Source organism: Periplaneta americana, chromosome 11 (assembly GCF_040183065.1).
Source record: "Periplaneta americana isolate PAMFEO1 chromosome 11, P.americana_PAMFEO1_priV1, whole genome shotgun sequence".
Classification (NCBI taxonomy): domain Eukaryota; kingdom Metazoa; phylum Arthropoda; class Insecta; order Blattodea; family Blattidae; genus Periplaneta; species Periplaneta americana.
Window position 1 is genome coordinate 59,316,669 of NC_091127.1, and position 21,253 is coordinate 59,337,921.

General features: G+C 31.2%; 1 protein-coding gene across 1 annotated transcript in view; it reads left to right on the forward strand.

The window, feature by feature from the left end:
• LOC138709040 (calphotin-like) overlaps positions 1 to 4,448 on the forward strand; it is a 20,035-nt gene extending 15,587 nt beyond the window's left edge. Inside the window, exon 2 of the mRNA XM_069839521.1 lies at positions 2,900 to 4,448. Coding sequence (XP_069695622.1) covers positions 2,900 to 3,663 — 764 coding nt within the window. The 3' untranslated portion in view covers positions 3,664 to 4,448. The remainder of the gene's footprint in view (positions 1 to 2,899) is intronic.
• The last annotated feature ends 16,805 nt before the right edge of the window (positions 4,449 to 21,253 follow it).

Here is a 21,253-nt window from a genome sequence, read left to right on the forward strand (position 1 = left end):
ATCGTTCTGGTGGCTAGATTAAAGTACTTTTCTGCCTTTGCTGTTGGATTCTTTAGAGGAATGCAAAAGCATTGTTGTTCTTTCACAGAATTATTTTACATTTGCAATAATATTTCTTTCTTCGCTATAGATTGTCAATCTTTGTTTCCTCTTTGTCGACATATTTACCATTAATAAATCAAAAACTGCTAGCTATATAAGCCTAAACTAAAAGTATACAATAACAAATTCCATTAACTGTATTATTATCAAGATTATTAACACTAAAAGCAAACGATAACTAAAGCAATGCAAAGACTTGCGGTATATTGAAAACAATTGTCCTGCTGAAACTAATAGAACAACACAATAAAACGCCACCATTATTCCACAAGTCGCAAACACTCTCAGACACGTGTAGTAGATGTTTGTGAAATAGGAATATTGTTGCGAACAGCGCAGTGCGCATGCGCGATGGTTTCCCCTCCGCCCCGTCTAAGTACTTCAGGCGACTTCTCCTGGCGTGACAACAGTACGTGTATCCAAGTTTCTTTGCCTGACTGGTTTCGATAAATTTGAAAGTCATATTGAGGTTAAGATTTCAGACATATCATTCAATATCATTTATATTTTCAAGAAAGATAATTTTGTGAATATGACATTCTGGCAACAAGTGAATCCCAAATCTAAAATTTAGTATTCTTTTTTTTTTTTTAATTAATAAAAAAACATAACTGCTCTGTATTCAAAATCCTTGTAGTCACCCTCGCTGGAGGGCTGATGATTTAATTAAATCCTTCTCTAATATATCACAAGGTTATATATCCACAAATATTTTCGACTTTTTAAAAATCATCTTCAGGTGGAGATTGTTATTGTTACAAAATACCGATATATTATCAACATATCGAGCATAAAATTGTATATTGAATTCTGTCTTGAAATTGGGAACGTGTTTGTTTTCCAATTCCTGTAGAAAAATCTCGGCTAGAAGGCCTGAGATCGGATCATCCATTGCTGATCCCTTAGTTTGTTGGTATACTTCGTCATTGAAAGAAAAATAATTGTGTTTTAGTGTAATCGAAAGTAAATCAACTATTTATTTTATGACATTCTCATTAGTGTTATTGATCCATGCTTATATTCATATTCAAGAGAGTATTTTTTTAGAAAACCAAATATTCCTGAAAGTGTTCATTTTGTGTTAACTAATTGTACAAGACCTGAAGATGCCATTACATGGCGAAAATGTTCGTCTCTTATAGCTTCACCAATAAATTCCATATTTATATCACAATTTAATGACTTTATGGTTTATAATACAGGATAAGTAACTAGAAGGAAATAAATACATACCATTTGTCATTAAAATTGTTAAATAAAAATAGGCAAGCAATAAAAAAAGAAAACTTTAATACAAAAAGAAAATAGGAAAATTCATTGTAAATGCTACAGTGAATGTTAAGGAGAGAGGATGGCTGTAATATGGTGGAAAACCGTTGAATTAAAAAATGATTTTGTTGCAAAATACACTTCGATATGTGAGAAATATATACGGTATATTACGTAAATTTTAATGTGGATTTATGCCCTTTTCAGCTACTGCAAAGCTATTTTAAAGCTCTGGTGCACATGATTTTCAAGGCGCAAGGATAGTTAAAATGTGGTGGAAAACCAGTAAATTTTTAAAAAGAAAAGGTTTGCTTTAAAATAATCTTTGAAATTTTAAACTTTCATCGCACAAATTTAATGCACATTAATAGCACTTTTAGCTGCCATTTTTAAAGATCTGGTGCACGGTGTTTTCAAGGGGAAAGGATGGTTAAAATTTGGCGAAAAACCAGTATATTTTTAAAAAGAAAAATTCTTGCTTTAAAATAATCTTTGAAGTTTGAAACTTTCATCACACTAAATTTAATACATTTATGGTACTTTTAGCTGTCATTTTTAAAGGTCTGATGCACAGGGTTTTTAAATTACACTGAACTTTGATTGAAATTTCTGGTAACTTTAATTGTTTGTTTTATTCTCACACAAAAGAGTTAATATCGTTATATCTTCGGAACTATTTGATGCTACATGCATGATATTTGAAACACTCATTCTTAGGGTATTATGAAACTTTTCTGTGTATCAGAGATTTGTTATTTTGTTGCATTTAAAAAATATCTCTAAAATTTATTCTTAAGATGTAGCCTATGCTTTATTTGAACATTGTGAAAACGAATATCAAAATTATGCTATAACCATTTTACAGAATGTGCTTTTAGGAGTAAAAAGACAAAGAGGTTTTGAATTTATCTTAAAAATGGCTGAGATATATTCACTGTTGTGAACTACAGTGCCCTGGTACTTTTTCTCCCCAAGATTTCTGCCCCAATTTTTTTTTACTAATCTCAAATTTAAGTTGTTGTAGCAATGATATTTCTACATAATGAAAAAAAAAAGGAAAATTACGATGAAATAGGAAAAAATTCAAATTATACAACCACCTCCCCTTAAAAATAAGATTTACATGTATCGGAAATAGTCTGTGGAGGTCACTGACAGCTTGTGCATGCCGTGTGTATGAATGGGGGAAAGTGTGTATCAGTTTATGTAGAGATTATAAAGAAATTCTGTTCCATAAGTGAATTGAAGTATTAAATATTTAGGCCAGTTTAACTGATTCTGTGAGAATATCAATTTCATTCCAGAGGGAGATAGAGATGAGAGTCACTAAAAAAAAGTGGAAATTAAAAAAAAAAATGTTATTAAATACACAGTTGGTAAATAGCTGTGTAAATTTTCTCTGACGTTGCAGCACACTTAAACTTTAACATAGGTACAGGAAAATGTATTATTGTAATAAAAATTATTTTATTTTTATTTTGGGAAATTGAAAGGGTGAACTATCTGATTGTGGCTCCTAAATGTATAGGAGTAGCAGGAGCAGCAGCAGCAGGAGCAAGAGCAGCAGTAGCAGTAGCAGCAGGAGCAGGAGGAGCAGCAGCAGCAGCAGCAGGAGCAGCAGGAGCAGCAGCAGCAGCAGCAGCAGCAAGAGCAGCAGTAGCAGTAGCAGCAGGAGCAGCAGGAGCAGTAGCAGCAGGAGGAGCAAGAGCAGCAGTAGCAGTAGCAGCAGGAGCAGAAGAAGCAGCAGCAGCAGGAGCAGAAGTAGCAGCAGCAGGAGCAGAAGCAGCAGCAGTAGCAGTAGCAGGAATAGCAGCAGCAGTAGCAACAGCAGCAGCAGCAATAGTAGTAGTAGGAGCAGGAGAAGCAGCAGCAGTAGCAGCAGCAGATGCAGGAGTAACAGCAGCATTAGGAGCAGCAGCAGGAGGAGCAGGAACAAGAGCAGTAGCAGTAATAGGAGCAGGAACAGCAGTAGCAGCAGTAGCAGGAGCAGGAGCAACAGTAGTAGTAGGAGCAGCAGTAGCAGCAGCAGCAGTAGCAGGAGCAGCAGCAGCAGTAGCAGCAGCAGCAGGAGCAGAAGCAGCAGCAGTAGCAGCAGCAGCAGTAGGAGCAGGAGCAGCAGCAGCAGGAGCAGAAGTAGTAATAGCAGTAGGAGCAGCAATAACAGTAGCAGGAGCAGTAGAAGGAGGAGCAGGAGGAGCAGCAGTAGCAGTAGCAGGACTAGCAGTAGGAATAGCAGCAACAACAGCAGTATTAATAGCAATAGAAACAGCATGCGCAGCAGCAGCAGTATGAGCAGCAGGAGCAGCAGCAGGAGCAGCAGCAGCATTAGCAACAGCAGCAAGAGCAGCAGCAGCAGGAGCAGTAGCAGCAGGAGCAGTAGCAGCAGTATGAGCAGCAACAGCAGCATCATCATCATCATCCTATTCTAATAACTAGGAACCGGACCATTTTAGGTTTGAAATCGACGCAGTTCAAACGCTGCCTGCGTGTCACTGTTAGAAAGTAGATCATATTTGGTTACACACGCAAAACCTTTCGACTTTGAGGTTTCGTGTTCAGATATTTTACTCGTTCAAAACGTTCAGTTGTTTGTAAGGCTATGTTCTTTAGAAACAAGGGAATTACACTTTCACAAATTATTTCACTCATTGTTTATAAATGGCCAGGCTGAGAGCACTTCAGTAGTGGAGCTTCACTCAGAATGGGAGTAACAACTTCTGTTAGACTGGCACTGACGTTAGATGATACATAAGCAACTGCCTTCATAACAAACTCGTGAATTACTTTCAAAATCCAAAGCAGAGAGTTTGAAGGGTAGTTGAGCTTATTACAGTCGTCTCTTTTATAGATTAAATCCATTAGTATGGAGCTGCATTTCGATATGGCTATATTATTCACACACAGATGACAATTTTCTTTACCACTTTAGATATAATGTAGCCTCCGATGTATGCCATACTTGCTATCTCAATACTTGGATACCCAAGAGCTGTGAAAGAAAACAAGTATAAATCATTACGAATTTAAAACTGTGGAATAAAAATGTTACATTTGCAAGAAACTTGATACTTATGATATTCAAGCCTATGAATGAGGTTTATGAGATATTATTCATTTTATAATGTAACATTTGCATACTAAACTTCATTTTAAAATGCCACTATTACTTTTATAGTTACATACATATAGCACTCGTAGAAGGATATCAGTTACTGCCTGCGGTAAGTGTACAGTCTCAGAATGACTATTTTCTGCACAGGAAATATTTTTCCTTGTCATTCCTATCATATTTGTCTCACTCTTGCTTTCAATGTTGCTGGTTGATGGAACTGAAAGAATGCCTGTTTTCAGAATTCTGTTTAAACTGCACACAACTGCTCTGCATCCAGCATATCATTATTCCCTGACATTTGCCATAATGCACTGCAAAATAGTTCTATTGCATCACTGTTAAAAGCCCTTGTGAGCACAAAATGGAATCCACTCTACTGTAGACGACGATGTTACGAGGATGGTTTGGTATGTCTCTTTACTGAGAAATCCCTTTCCTTCCTTTTCACTCACGTCTTTTATTTTGGCAAGGTAGCGAGGAAAATCATGCTCGAGCCATTGCAACCTCTCATCATTAATGTTAAAGAAATGTATTTTCTCCGGTTTATGCATGTCCATATTACTGCTGCTAACATCATGAATGTCGAACCACTTTTTAATGTTCTTCATGAAAGTGATTGTTGCTCCAGCATTACAAAACTCATGTGCGCCTATCTGTTGTAAAAGGTCTTTCAGGTATTCCAATGCCGTGATAACTTCTAAGGAAAATATATCTTTGGCGCGTTTGACATTCATCTTCTCGAAATTAGTGGGAGCAATGTGTTTGCGGGTGAGAAAAGGAACTGGCTTCGTAGTTTCTGTTGACTGAAGTTCATACAGTTCCTTTACGTGGCTGCCTCATCACCATCGAACATAACTTTATCTAGGAATGCATTTCTTATATTCTTTAGTATGTGGCACTGATCGAATGCAAGATAAAGAGGTCGCTCACTGTTGTGGGAGTGAGGTATTCTTGGTTTCACACTTTTCGAGGATGACAGTTTACACATCATGTTTATATTTGTTTTATGATTGTCTGTTACTACACGTAACACTAAGGACCCACAAGATTCGATTTCTTTTATTACGGACAGAGTGAGTTTATGGAGGTCTGCACCAGAAAGCCTCTTTGAGAAGAAGTATGCTGCAGGAAGTTTGTATTGCATTGTCAGTTATGATATCAAAAAAGAAAGAAGGTTATTTGCCAAGATGGTTTGCTTCTCTGTTGTTTTGTTATCACCCTTTCTATTATCATTATCTTCTGCTTTGTATAAATTTGCAATATGGGCAGAAGTATCTTACTCACCGAAGCAAGAATCTAGTTTCTTGTCATATATCAACTGTTGCTTGATTGACATTTCGTCCACTATTAATGAACACAATTTTTCTGCCTGGTGTAGTTGATTCGATTCCAGAAGGAGACGACTTTTTATGAGAGGTGTTATTCCAGTGTCACATGACAAATCGCCTACATATCTGGAAAGTATACTCTTGCTAGGGATATCGAAAATGTAATTTCTGGCATGTCTGTACCCTTTAGGACTCGCATATTGCCAAATCACACAGTGCTTCACTGTACTTTCCGACCATCTAGGATATTTCTTCTGAAAATTTGTTATTAAGTCTAATAACATCGAGGCTTTAAGATACGAGGGATCATTTTCATTGATATTTAATATATCAGAAAGAGCCTCGTAATACTTGTTTTTATATTTTTCTAATTTTCTTTTGGCGTCTTGTAGGCTGAGCTCTAATTTTCGTATATTTACATTCGCTCGCCACAATTTCAATCGAAGTTTTCTTTTTTCTGCCTCAGTATCTCTTAATTTATGTTGAATGTTGCTTTCAGTTTGAACTGCAACGGAGTGGAATGACTTATCAGTAACAGTATCCGCGTCATTTGCATTTTCAGTAACAGTGGTATTGCATTCAGGACTATTATTACGTTTCCTCTTTGTACCTCTCTGATTAGCAGACAAGTTTTCTGCTCGCCTTTCTGGGTGTAATTTTGTAAGAAGGGTATTCACTGAAAACACTGGGAATAGAATCATATTTTAGTTTCCTTATTTTCAGTTCAGGTTGGTAAACTACACACTACAGAACTTCTTGAATTAAAATTCGGTAGGAAGTTGTCTCTTGAAATTGCTTTCAACCATGCTTCAGCTCGCTCTGCATTAACAGGAAATTCATGAAATGAAAGGTACACAGCAATACACCATAATTACATATTAACACAGAAGACTGATACCTTTGTGTTATACGTTACTTAAGAACACTTATCACGTTAGGCTGTCAAACTAACTGAAGCTGTGTACTGTTGACTCACGGCAATAACTATTCAGTGGGTTGAGTTGTACCACGCTATAAGCGACACAGTGGCAAATTTGTGTACACCTCCTGTTCGCAAGATTACACGAATATGGCCAGTAGTAGGAAGGCGTGTAGTATAGCAGCCAGCGATGATTAAGGCAACATGGACCACGAAACTGAACTTTTCAAGAACCAAACTACAGTGAAACCTGTCTAAAGCGGCCATCTGAAGTAACTTTGTAAAATGGTCGTTTTATCAGGTGGCCGCTTGATTAAGGTTACGGTTTTTTATGAATCAGCATGAAAATACTGAATTTCATTGACTTTTTAGTACTGTGTGCGTACAACAATCGTGCATATTAATGTCAGCCTCTTCCATTCTTGCAACTAGCCTTTTCAAAACTCTCTTGCGGTACCTCAGTTTAAATGACTGAATAATACCTTGATCAACAAGGGGCTGGAGGTATGATGTATTTGGGGGAAGAAACACTAATTTCACTGATCACATTGCGACTTTGTCATTTAATCTTGGAAATCGCGTAGCCAATTCTCAAACAATGATGATGTCATCCAGCTTTATTGTTGCAGTTCACTTCACTCCCAATAAGCCCATGTCAACATTTTTCAAACATCTCGATTTCAATCATTTCCCTATTATTAAGAGTGGTTCTTTTTCTCCTGCAGCATTACAAAAAAAGAGCAGGGTTATTTTGACTTTTATCAACTTCCCCCCTTTACACTCTTTTTTCTTAAAACTTAAAGTTTTGTTAGGGAGGGCCCTGAAAAAAAAAACCTATTTTGTCAACATTGTAAATGTCTCTGAGTTCATAATCCGTAAGAATTGAAGGCAGTCTACTTTTTCCATTCTTCAATAACATTGGTTTTAATGCCACTTCCTTCACCAGACACAGAACGAAATGCATTGTTATGCCGTTTTCTAAAGCACTCTAACCACCCATTACTAGCAGCAAAATTTCTTACATTGAGTTCTTTGGCAATTTCAAGAGGCCCACTTACTGGCAATTTCTTCGCCCTTGCACACTTGAACCATTCGTACACAGAATCATTCAGATTACCAAACACAGATTCTCTCTTCCTTTTTTGACCACCACGCATATTTTTCTTTTAATATTTCATCTATATTCTTAATTATACCGTAAATGTCCTTCCACATTTGAATATTTCTGAAATTTTTCTACGAGATGTTTCCTTCTTACTTTCTTCAATCATTTTTCATCTCACCTCTAAACTTAACACCACTCTAGATTTACTGTTAGACATGATTTCTCTCTCAAACTAAGTTCACAGTTCCTCTGAATCAACTGAATGAAAAGTGAAAGCTGGTCCAAATAGAGAAAGATAGAAAGAGGAGAAAAAAAAATAAAAAAATTTGAATGGTTAGCTACTGACCTAAAACATCACCATGACATTTTCGATAGAAAATGTCCGTATTTCAATCCTTTAAAAATGAGTAAGAATTTATAGCTGTGCAGGATCGGAGTGGAAAGTGACAAAGAATCATAAAACAGCAACCAACTAACCCCAAGATATGGAGGGTGTACTGTTGTACACTTAGCAGTTGTCCTCTTGACATTCCTTCCTGTGCTCTAACCATCGAAAAAATAGGTCTGACAGAATCCATGAAAAGATTTTTTATTAAACAGTGACTGTTATAGTCAGGTTCCAATCCAAATAGACCCTGGGTGCTGACCAGCACATGAGGTGGCCACTAAATAAAGAGAGAATTTGTATTGATCTTATGGAAAATCCAATTGGTTCCATAGAAAATTGGCCTTTTGACCAGGTGGACTAAATGAAGTGATCGCAAAGGCAGGTTTCACTGCATTTATCAAAATTTATAAGATTCGAAATTTTTGCTCCGCCCCCTTTAACATTATTTGTAGTTTGAATAAATGATTGTAACAATTAACATTTTATCTAATATAATTTGCCTTGATATAACTACATAAATTTCAATTTTCAACAGATAAAAGGTACAGTACACACAACTTTTGAATTAAATTTGTTGAAACTTGGCCAAGAATTATTTTAAAAGTAACAGACAACATTATTTACTGATACTGTTCCTGGTTGCAATATATGACCAAATACTTTTCAAGATTCTCGATTGAGAAGTTTTGCATTTGAAGGGCGAAAAGATTCTATTGACAGCACATGACGTCATAGGCGCAAATTTAATCGCTGCCACTGTACAGTTACCCATGGTAACTGACAATTGAAGTTTTTCCTCCTGGAGAATGGAGGACACATTTTTCATTTTTTCAAACCCTGGATTCGTCTCCAATACTTTCTTCAGTTTTAATGTAATGGCTTCACCCACAGGACCTGGTACTTGTTTCTGTAGAAGCAATTCAATGACACCAATTGCAACTTTCAGTTGTAGCGACAAAGATTCCAAGTACTCTATATATTTTGGAAGGTCACTGAAATGTGTCTTGAGGAAAGGAAGGGAGCCATAGATGTTGTCACTGCTAAGTATAGATTTTTCCTGAGAGAAATGTATTGATATTTCTCTCAAAATAAAAAAAAAGGTCAATATATAATGCAGTAAATATAGGATAAAGCTTATCAACAATGATTTAGGTTCTTTTAGATACTAAGGTCCACTTTAGGTTTTTTTTTAAGGTTCAACAGACTTCACATACATAACTCCTACGATCATAATTCGGAAAAATATTGAAGAAATTAGGAGTTCAGAAGCAAGGAAAAGAATAGGTAAAAAAAAAACTACAAATCCAGTCCCTAGTAATAACTTTGCAATAGTTGTCTATATTATTCTTGTTTAGAAACAATCTCGGCTACAATCTAAGCTAATCCTCCTCTGTTATTGTTGCTATCTTTCATTTCTGTTATCTCTAATTTTCTATTTATCTTCAATTATTATATCTCACTAATATTCACCAATTATATACATTACAATATTACATTATTTGCCCTATTTTTCACTGAGCTTTTCTCAGAATTTTACTCTTGCATTCATTCAGTGTTCCAATATTCGAATATTCGAATAATACTACCACATCTTCAATTCACTTATCACTTTTTCACTTTCATTGGTATAGCTTTTCTGGTTCACTCTCTCTACTTGCACTCACTTTCACTTTTTCTCTACTGCACTTCCCAGATTCTTCCGCTCTCTAGTACATAAAACACTCAATATTCTTTGGTCTGTGGATAAGCTTCGGGGCTTCTATCGCGTTGTCTTGGTGTTGGTAGCTGACGTTTCGACCGCTGTGTTGTGGTCATCTTCAGAGCAGTTGGATAAGGAAATAGTCTGTGAGCTCATATATATATATATATATATATATATATATATATATATATATCTGACTTCAATCGAAATTTAGATGGCTGTGGTTTTTTATACAAATTTTCATGCTGTTGCCAGTTATAGTGAAACCATATGCAAACTCTAACATTATATTTATAAAATAAATTGCCTTAAATATTACAAAGAACACTGTGAATTAAAAAACTGCCTCTAGATCAAAATTATGGAGAAGACAGATGTCCGTCTTTGGTATTAAGCTCCTCATATACAGTACTATAGTAGTCTCGATGGGGGGAATAATAGGTCGTAGGTTCCCCTGATTGATCCTTTGCTGTCCAATCTGGTTGAGGTCTGTATGGAGGGGAGTATTCATATTAAATACTGGCCCTCATAAGTTCCGAAAAAGTGACCTTGATACCGTGCCCGTTGTCCGGATGAAAGGGAGGGGGGCGCCGTGTACATGTGGAGACATGGTTTCTTGTTCCTAAGTATCGTAGGTTCTCCTTCTGGCATCTGATTGGTCCTTCGTTGTCCAATCTGGTTGAGATCTGTATGGAGGGGAGTATTCATATTAAATACTGGCCCTCATAAGGTCCGAAAGAGTTACCTTTGTATCGTGCCCGATGTCCGGATGAGGGGAGGGGGCGCCGCGTACATGTGGAGACCTGGTTTCTTGTTCCTTAGTATCGTAGGTTCTCCTTCTGGCATCTGAATGGTCCTTCGTTGTCCAATCTGGTTGAGATCTATATGGAGGGGAGTATCTATTCTATCTATTCTATTCTAGCTATCCTTTCTATTATATCTAGCTATTCAATTCTATCTATTCTACTCGATCTATTCAATTCTATCCATCTATTTTTATCTATTCTATTCTATCTATTCTCTCTTATCTATGCTATTCCATCCATTCTATTCCATTTATCGATTTTATTCCATCTATTCTCTTCCATGTATCTATTCTATTCCATCTATCTATTCTATTACATCTATTCTATTCTATCAATTCTGTTCTATAATGGTCCATCTATTCTATTCTATATATTCTGTTCTATTCTATCTATTCTATCCTATTCTATTCTGTCTATTCTATTCTATCTATTCTATTCTATCTATCTATTCTGTTCTATTATATCCATTCTATCTATCCTATACTAATCTATCTATTCTATTCTATCTATCTATTCTGTTCTATTCTATCCATTCTATCTATCCTATACTAATCTATCTATTCTATTCTAATTTACCTATTCTATTCTATCTATTCTATTCTATCTATTCTATTTTACCTCTTTTATTCTATCTTTTCTATTCTATCGTATTCTATTCTATCTTATTCTATTCCATCTATTCTATTTTATCCTATTCCATTCTGTCTATTCTATATATTCTATTCTATCTATCGTATTCTATCTATTCTATTATATCTTTCTATTCCATTCTATATATTCTATTCTATCTATTCTATTGTATTCCATCCATTCTTTTATATTCCATCTATTCTATTCTATTCCATTTATTCTATACTATTCTATCCCATTCTATTTATCCTATTCAATGCATCTATCATATTCTATCTATACATCCCATCTATTCTATATATCCTATCTATTCTATCTATCCTATTTATTCTTCACCTATCAATTCTATCCAATCTATTGTATCCTATCTATCTATCTATCTATCTATCTATCTATCTATCTATCTATCTATCTATCTATCTATCTATCTATCTATCTATCTATCTATCTATCTATCTATCTATCTATCTACCTACCTACCTACCTACCTACCTACCTACCTACCTACCTACCTACCTACCTACCTATCTATCTATCTATCTATCTATCTATCTATCTATCTATCTATCTATCTATCTATCTATCTATCTATCTATTCTATTTATTCATATATCTATTCTATTCTATCTATTCTATCTATTATTTTCTATCTATTGTATTCTGTCTATTCTATTCTATCTATTGTATTCTGTCTATTCTATTCTATCTATTCTATTTATTCTATTATATCTATTCCACTTATGCTATACTATTATACTTATTGTATTATATCTATTCTATTCTATTTATCTATTTAATCTATTATATTCTCTCTCCATTCTATTCTAACTATTCTGTTCTATCTGTCTATTCTATTCTACCAATACCACTCTATCAAGCTAATCTAATCTATATAACTATTATATTCTATCTAATATATTCTATCTATTTTGTTCTATCTATTCTATTCTATGTATCTATTCTCTTCTATCTATCTATTCTGTCTATTCTGTTCTAACTATCTATTCCATTCTATCTATTCTACTCTATCTATCTAATCTATTCTATTCTATCTATCTTTTCGATTCTATCTATTCTATTCTATTTACCTTATTCTATCTATTCTATTCTATATATTCTATCTATTCCATTCTATCTATTTATCTATCTATGCTATCTATCTATTGTATTCTATTTATTCTATTCTGTATATTCTATTCTATCTATTCTATGCTACGCTATCTATTCTATTCTATTCTTTCTATTCTATGTATAATATGTATTCTATTCTATTCTATCTCTTCTATTTATTCTATTCTACTTATTCTGTCTTATTCTATTTTATTTTATCTACTCTGTTCTATACCATTCTATCTATTCTATTCTATTCTATTTATCATATTCTTTTCTATCTATCGATTGTACGTATTCTATTCTTTCTGTCTATATTATTGTGTCTATCTATTCTATCTAAATATTCTATTCTATATATTCTATCTATCTATTCTATTTTATGTATTATATTATATTTATTTCATTCTATTCTATTTACCTATTCTATCTACTTTTCTAGTCTATCAATTCTATTCTATCTCTTCTATTCCATGTATTCTTTCCATCTAATCTATTCCATATATTCTATTCTGTGTATGCTATTCTATTTATTCTATTCTATCTGTTCTATCTATTCTATTCTGTCTATTATATGCTATTCTCTCTATTCTATTGACTTATATTCTATCTATTCTATTCTATCCTATTCTATTCTATCTCTTCAAATCTATTCTACTCGTTCTATTTTATCTAACCTATTCTATTCCATCTATACTATGCTATCTTTCCTATTCTATCTATCTATCTATCTATCTATCTATCTATCTATCTATCTATCTATCTATCTATCTATCTATCTATCTATCTATCTATCTATCTATCTATCTATCTATCTATCTATCTATCTATCTATCTATCTATCTATCTATCTATCTATCTATCTCTATCTATCTATCTATCTATCTATCTATCTATCTATCTATTATATTCTGTATATTTTATTCTATCTATTCTATTCTCTCTATTCCATTCTATCTAGTCTATTCTATCTATTCTCTCCATTCTATCTATCCTATTATATCTATTCTATCTATTCAATTCTGTCTATTCTATTCTATCTAGTCCATACTATCTATTTTATTCTATCTAACTCTTCTATTTTATCCATTCTATTCTATGTATCCTAGTCTATCTATCTATTCTATTTAACCATTCTATACTATCTGTTCTATTCTAGCTATGCTATTCTATGTATTCTATCTAACTATTCTATTCTATCTATCTAGTCTATTCTATCTAATCTATTCCATCTTTTCTATTCTATCTATTCTATTCTATCTACCTATTCTATTCTATCTATTCTATTCTACCTATATTTTCTATTCTATCTATTCTATCAATCTATTCTATTTTATTTAATGTAATCTATCTATTTACTAATATTTCTCTATTCTTTTCCATTCATCAATTGTATTAAATGTATTCTATTCCATCTACATAATTTATTCTACCTATTTATTGTCATCTATGTATTCTATTCCTTCTCTTTTATTCTATTGTATCAGTATCCATCTATTGTATCTAATTATTCTATTCTATTTATTTTATTCTATTCTATTCTATCTGTTCTATGCTAGCCTATTCTATTCTCTCCTATTCCATCTATTCTATTTTATCCTCTTTTATTCTGTGTATTCTATCTATCCTATACTATTCTGTCTATTCTATTCTATTTATCTTATGCTGTTCTATCTATCCCATTCTATTGTATCTATTCTATTTTAACCCATTATATTCTAGCTATTCATTCTACACTATCTATCTGTCTATCTATCTATCTATCTATCTATCTATCTATCTATCTATCTATCTATCTATCTATCTATCTATCTATCTATCTATCTATCTATCTATCTATGTATCTATCTATCTATCTATCTATCTGTCTGTCTGTCTGTTTATCTATCTATTCTATCTATTTTGTTCCATCTATCTGTTCTATTCCATCTATTCTACTTCATCTATTCCATTCTATGTATTCCAATCTATCTATTCTATCTATCTTTTCTATTCCACCTATTCCATTCTGTCTATATCTTTTAATCTATCTATTCTATATGTGTATTCTATTCTATTTATTCTATCTATGCTACTATATCTATTTCATTCTAACTATTATATGTATTCTATTCTATCTCTCTTTTAAATACTATCAATCCCATTCTATTCTAACTATGCCATTCTACTCTATTTCTTCTACTCTATCTATTCTATTCTATCTGTTCTATTCTGTCCTATGTATTCTATTCAATAAACCTATTCTATACTATATATTCTATTCTATCTATCTGTTCTATTCTATCTGTTCTATTCTATATATTTTCTACTCTATCTATGTTATTCTATATATCTAATCTATTATATCTTTTCTATTCTATGTCTCTATTTTATTCTATCGATTCTCTTATATCTATCTATACTATTCTATCAATACTACTCCATCTATCTTTTCTACTCTATATATCTATTTATTCTAACTTCTATTGTACCTATCTATCTATCTATTGTATCTATACTATTCTATCTATTCTATTCTGTGTATTACATTCTCTCTATTCCATTCTATCTATTCTATTTATCTCATCTATTCTATCTATTCTATATATTCTATTATATCTTTTCTATCTCTTCTATCTATCTATCTATCCATCCATCCATCCATCCATCCATCCATCCATCCATCTATCTATCTATCTATCTATCTATCTATCTATCTATCTATCTATCTATCTATCTATCTATCTATCTATCTATCTATCTATCTATCTATCTATCTATCTATCTATCTATTCTATTCTATCTATCTCTATTCTATGCTATCTATTCTATTCCATCTATTTTTATCTATCTTACTATACTATCTATCCTATTCTATCTCTATTCCATTCGATTTATTCAAATCAATACCTCTATTTTATTTTATCTTTTCTATTCTATCTATTCTCTTTTATCTATCTTTGCTATTCCATCTATTCTATTCCATTTACAAATTCCCTTCCATTTATTCTGATCCATGTATCTATTATATTCCATCTTTTCTATTCCTTCTAATTATTCTATTACATCTGTTCTATTCTAACAATTCTATTCTATTCCATCTATTCTATTCTATTCTAGTTATACAATTCTATATATCCTATACTATTCTATCCATATTATGCCATCTATTCTACTTCATCTATTGAATCCTATTCTATTCTATCCTATTGTACCTATTCTACTCTATTTATCTCTCCTATTCTATCTATTATATTCTATCAATCTATTCTATTCTATCTATCTATTCTATTCTATCTATCAATCTATTCTATTCTATCTATCCTATTCTATCTATTCTACTCTATCTATCTATTCTATTCAATCTATCTATTCTCTATTCTGTTCTATGTATTCTAATCTAGCTGTCCATTCTATTCTAGATATTCTATTCTATCTATTCTATTCTATCTATTCTATCTATCTGCCTATTCTATTCGATCTATTCAATTCTATCCATCTATTCTTTTTATCTATCCTATTCTATCTATTCTCTCCTATCTATGCTATTCCATCCATTATATTCCATTTATCAATTCTATTCCATTTATTCTATACCATGTATCTAGTCTATTCCATCAATTCTATTCCTTCTATCTATTCTATTACATCTATTCTATTCTATCAATTGTATGCTATTCTGGTCCATCTATTCTATTCCAACTATTCCATTCTATATATTGTGTTCCATTCTATCAATTTTATGCTAAATGTTCTGCGCTATCTATTTTATCTTATTCCATTCTGTTCTATTCTATCTATTCTATTTTATCCTATTCCATTCTGTCTTCTATTCTATCTATCCTATTCTATTCTAACTATTCTATTCTATCTATCCAATTGCACTCTATCTAATCTATTCTATTGTATCTATTCATTATAGCTATCCTATACTAATCTATATATTCTATTCTATCTATTCTATTCTACCTATACTATCAATTCTATTCTATTTAATCTGTTTTATTGTATCCGTGCTATTCTATCGTATTCTATTCTATCTTATTCTATTCAATCTATTCTATTCTATCTATCTATTCTATTATATCTATCTATACCATTCTCTCTATTCTATTCTATCTATTCTATTCTATTCCATCCATTCTTTCTATTCCATCTATTCTATTCTATTCTAATTTACCTATTCTATTCTATTCTATCTATCTATCTATCTATCTATCTATCTATCTATCTATCTATCTATCTATCTATCTATCTATCTATCTATCTATCTACCTATCTATCTATTCTATCTATCTATTCTATTTTATTCCTTTTATCTACTCTATCCCATCTATTTGTTCTATTCCATCTATTCTACTTCATCTATTCCATTCTGTGTATTCCATTCTATCTATTGTATGATATCTATCTTTTCTATTCCATCTATTCTCTTCTGTCTATCTCTTTTATTCGATCTATTCTATGTATTCTATTCTTTCTATTCTATCTATGATATTCTATCTGTTTTATTCTTTCTATTCTATGTATTCCATTCCATCTCTTTTAAATACTACCTATCCTATTCTATCCAAACCAGTCTACTTTATTTATTCTACTTTACCTATTCTATTCTATCTGTTCTCTTCAATCTATCTATTCTATTCCATCAATACTACTCCATCTATCTATTCTACTCTCTATATATATATCTATTTATTCTAACTATTCCATTCTATCTATCTATCTGTCTATCTATCTATCTATCTATCTATCTATCTATCTATCTATCTATCTATCTATCTATCTATCTATCTGTCTGTCTGTCTGTCTGTCTGTCTATCTATCTATCTATCTATCTATCTATATATCTATCTATCTATTCTATTCTATCTATCTCTATTATATTCCATCTAATCTATTCTATCTATCCATTCTGTTATATCTAGCTATTCTATGCTATCTATTCTATTCCATCTATTCTGATCTATCTAACTATTCTATCTATTCTATTCTATCTCTATTCCATTCGATTTATTCAAATCAATACGTCTGTTTTATTTTATCTTTTCTACTCTATCTATTCTCTTTTATCTATCTATGCTATTCCATCTATTCTATTCCATTTACAAATCCCCTTCCATCTATTCTGTTCCATGTGTCTATTCTATTCCATCTTTTCTATTCCTTCTATTTATTCTATTACATCTGTTCTATTCTAACCATTCTATTCTATTCCATCTATTCTATTCTATTCTAATTATACAATTCTATATATCCTATTCTATTCTATCCATATTATGCCATCTATTCTACTCCATCTATTGAATCCTATTCTATTCTATCCTATTGTACCTATTCTACTCTATTTATCTCTCCTATTCTATCTATTATATTCTATCAATCTATTCTATTCAATCTATCCTATTCTATCTATTCTACTCTATCTACCTATTCTATTAAATCTATCCATTCTCTAGTCTGTTCTATCTATTCTAACTGTCCATTCTATTCTATCTATTCTATTATATCTAGCTATTCTATTCTATCTTTTCTATTCTATCAATTCTATCTGTCTATTCTATTCGATCTATTCAATTCTATCCATCTATTCTTTTTTATCTATCCTATTCTATCTATTCTCTCCTGTCTATGCTATTCCATCCATTTATATTCCATTTATCACTTCTATTCCATTTATTCTATACCATGTATCTATTCTATTCCATCAATTCTATTCCTTCTATTTATTGTATTACATCTATTCTATTCTATCAGTTCTATTCTATTCTGGTCCATCTATTCTATTCTATTCTAACTATTCTATTCTATATATATTGTGTTCTATTCTATCAATTTTATGCTATATGTTCTGCGCTATCTATTTTATCTTATTCTATTCTGTCCTATTCTACCTATTCTATTTTATCCTATTCCATTCTGTCCTCTATTCTATCTGTCCTATTCTATTCTAACTATTCTATCCTATCTATCCAATTGTATTCTATTGTATCTATTCATTATAGCTTTCCTATACCAATCTATATATTCTATTCTAATTTACCTATTCTATTCTCTCTATTCTATTCTATCTATACTATCTATTCTATTCTATTTTATCTGTTTTATTCTATCCGTCCTATTTTATCGTATTCTATTCTATCTTATTATATTCAATCTATTCTATTCTATTATATCTATCTATACCATTCTCTCTAGTCTATTCTATCTATTCTATTCTATTCCATCCATTCTTTTCTATTCCATCTATTCTATTCTAATTTATTTATAGTATTCTAACATTTCCATTCTATCTATCTATCTATCTATCTATCTATCTATCTATCTATCCATCTATCTATCTATCTATCTATCTATCTATCTATCTATCTATCTATCTATCTATCTATCTATCTATCTATCTATCTATCTATCTATTCTATCTATGCTGTCTTTTCTATTCTATATATTCTATTCTCTCTATTCCATTCTATCTATTCTATTCTATCTATTCTATCCATTTAATTCTATCTATCTATTCTATTCTGTCTATTTTATTCTATCTATTCTATAATATCTATTCTATTCTGTCTCACTGTTCTATTGTATTTTTCTATTCTATCTATCCTATTCTATATATTCTATTATATCTATGCCATTCTATCTATCTATTCTATTCTATCTATCCATTCTATCTATCTATTCTATCTATATAATCTTTCTATCTATCTATTCTATTCTATTTATTCTATTTATATATTCTATTCTATCTATTCTATCTATTTTATTTTATTTTTGTATTCTGTATATTTACTTCTATCTTTCTATTCTATTCCATTTATCAATTCTGTTATATCTATTCTATTCCATCTACATATTCTACTCTATCTGTCTATTCTATTTCTTCTATTCTATTATATTTTATCGAGCCTATTCTATCTAATCTGTTTTATCTATTCTTTTCCTTGTATTCTATTCCATTTATAAATTCTTTTCCATCCATTCCATTCCATTTATCTATTCCATTCCATCTATTTATTCTACTCCATCTATTCTATTACATCTATTCTATTCTAGCTTTTCTATGCTATTCTAAGCACTCTGTTCCATCTATTATATTTCATCTATGCTATTCTAAGCATTCTGTTCCATCTATTCTATTGCAGCTATTCTAATCTATCTATTCTATTCTTTCTATTCTATTCTATTTATTCCAATCTATATAATCTATCATGTATCTAACTATCCATCTATTTATCCATCATATCTATATATCCATCCTATGTATCTATCCATTCCATCCATCTATCCTATCTTTCCATTCTATTCTATTCTATTTATTCTTTTCTATTCTATCTATTCCATTCTATCTATTCTATTCTATCTATTCTATTGTACGTATTCTATTGTATCTATCTGTGTATTCTATTTATCTATTCTATTCTATCTATATATTCTATTCTAACTATTCTATCCATTCTATTCTCTCTATTTAATTCTATCTATTCCATTCTATCAATTGTATTCGATCTATTCTATTTGATTTTACGGTCTATTCTATTCTATCTATCTATTTTATTGTATCTCTTCTATTCTAACTATTCTATTGTATCTATTCTATTTATCCATCTAAGCTATTCTTTCTTTTCTATTCTATGTATTACTCTATCTATTCTATTCTACCTATTCAATTCTATCTATTCCATTCTACCTATTCTATTCTATCTATTATATTCTATCTATATATTCTATTGTATGTACTCTATTCTATCCATCTGTCCCATTCTATATATATATATGTATATATATACATATATACTACCTATCTATCCAATTTATCTATTGTATTTTATCTATCTATTCTATTATATCTAACTATTCTATTCTATCTATCTATTCCACCTATTCTATCTAGTCTATTCTATCTATTCCTTTCTATTCCATTCATTCTATCCTATTCCATCTATTCTATTCTATTCTATTCCATCAATTCTATTCTATTCTCTCTATTGTATTCTATTCCATCTATTCTATCTATCTATTCTATCTATATATCTACCTATCTATCTATCTATTGTATTCCGTTTATCTCTTCTAATATAGCTATCCTATTCCATGTATCCATTTTTTCCATCTAACTATTCTATTATATCTATCTGTTCTATTGCATCAATTCTTTTCTATTGCAACTATTCTATTCTGTCTATTCTATTCTATCCAATTCTATTCTTTCTATCCTATTCTATCTACCTATCTATCTATCTATCTATCTATCTATCTATCTATCTATCTATCTATCTATCTATCTATCTATCTATCTGTCTGTCTGTCTGTCTGTCTGTCTGTCTGTCTGTCTATCTATCTATCTATCTATCTATCTATCTATCTATCTATCTATCTATCTATCTATCTATCTATCTATCTATCTATCTATCTATCTATCTATCTATCTATCTATCTATCTATCTATCTATCTATCCTATTCTGTTTATTCTATTCCGTCTATTCTATTCTATGTATTGTATACTCTTTATTCCGTTCTCGCTGTTCTATTCTATCTTTTTTATTCTATTCTATCTCTTCTATACTATCTATTTTATTGTATCTAACTATTCTAATGTACCTATTCTATTCTGCATATCCTATTCTATCTATTCTTTTCTATCTATCTATCTATCTATCTATCTATCTATCTATCTATCTATCTATCTATCTATCTATCTATCTATCTATCTATCTATCTATCTATCTATCTGTCTATCTGTCTATCTCTCTATACAATCTATTTTATTCCCGCTATCTATTCTATTCCAGTTACCTATTC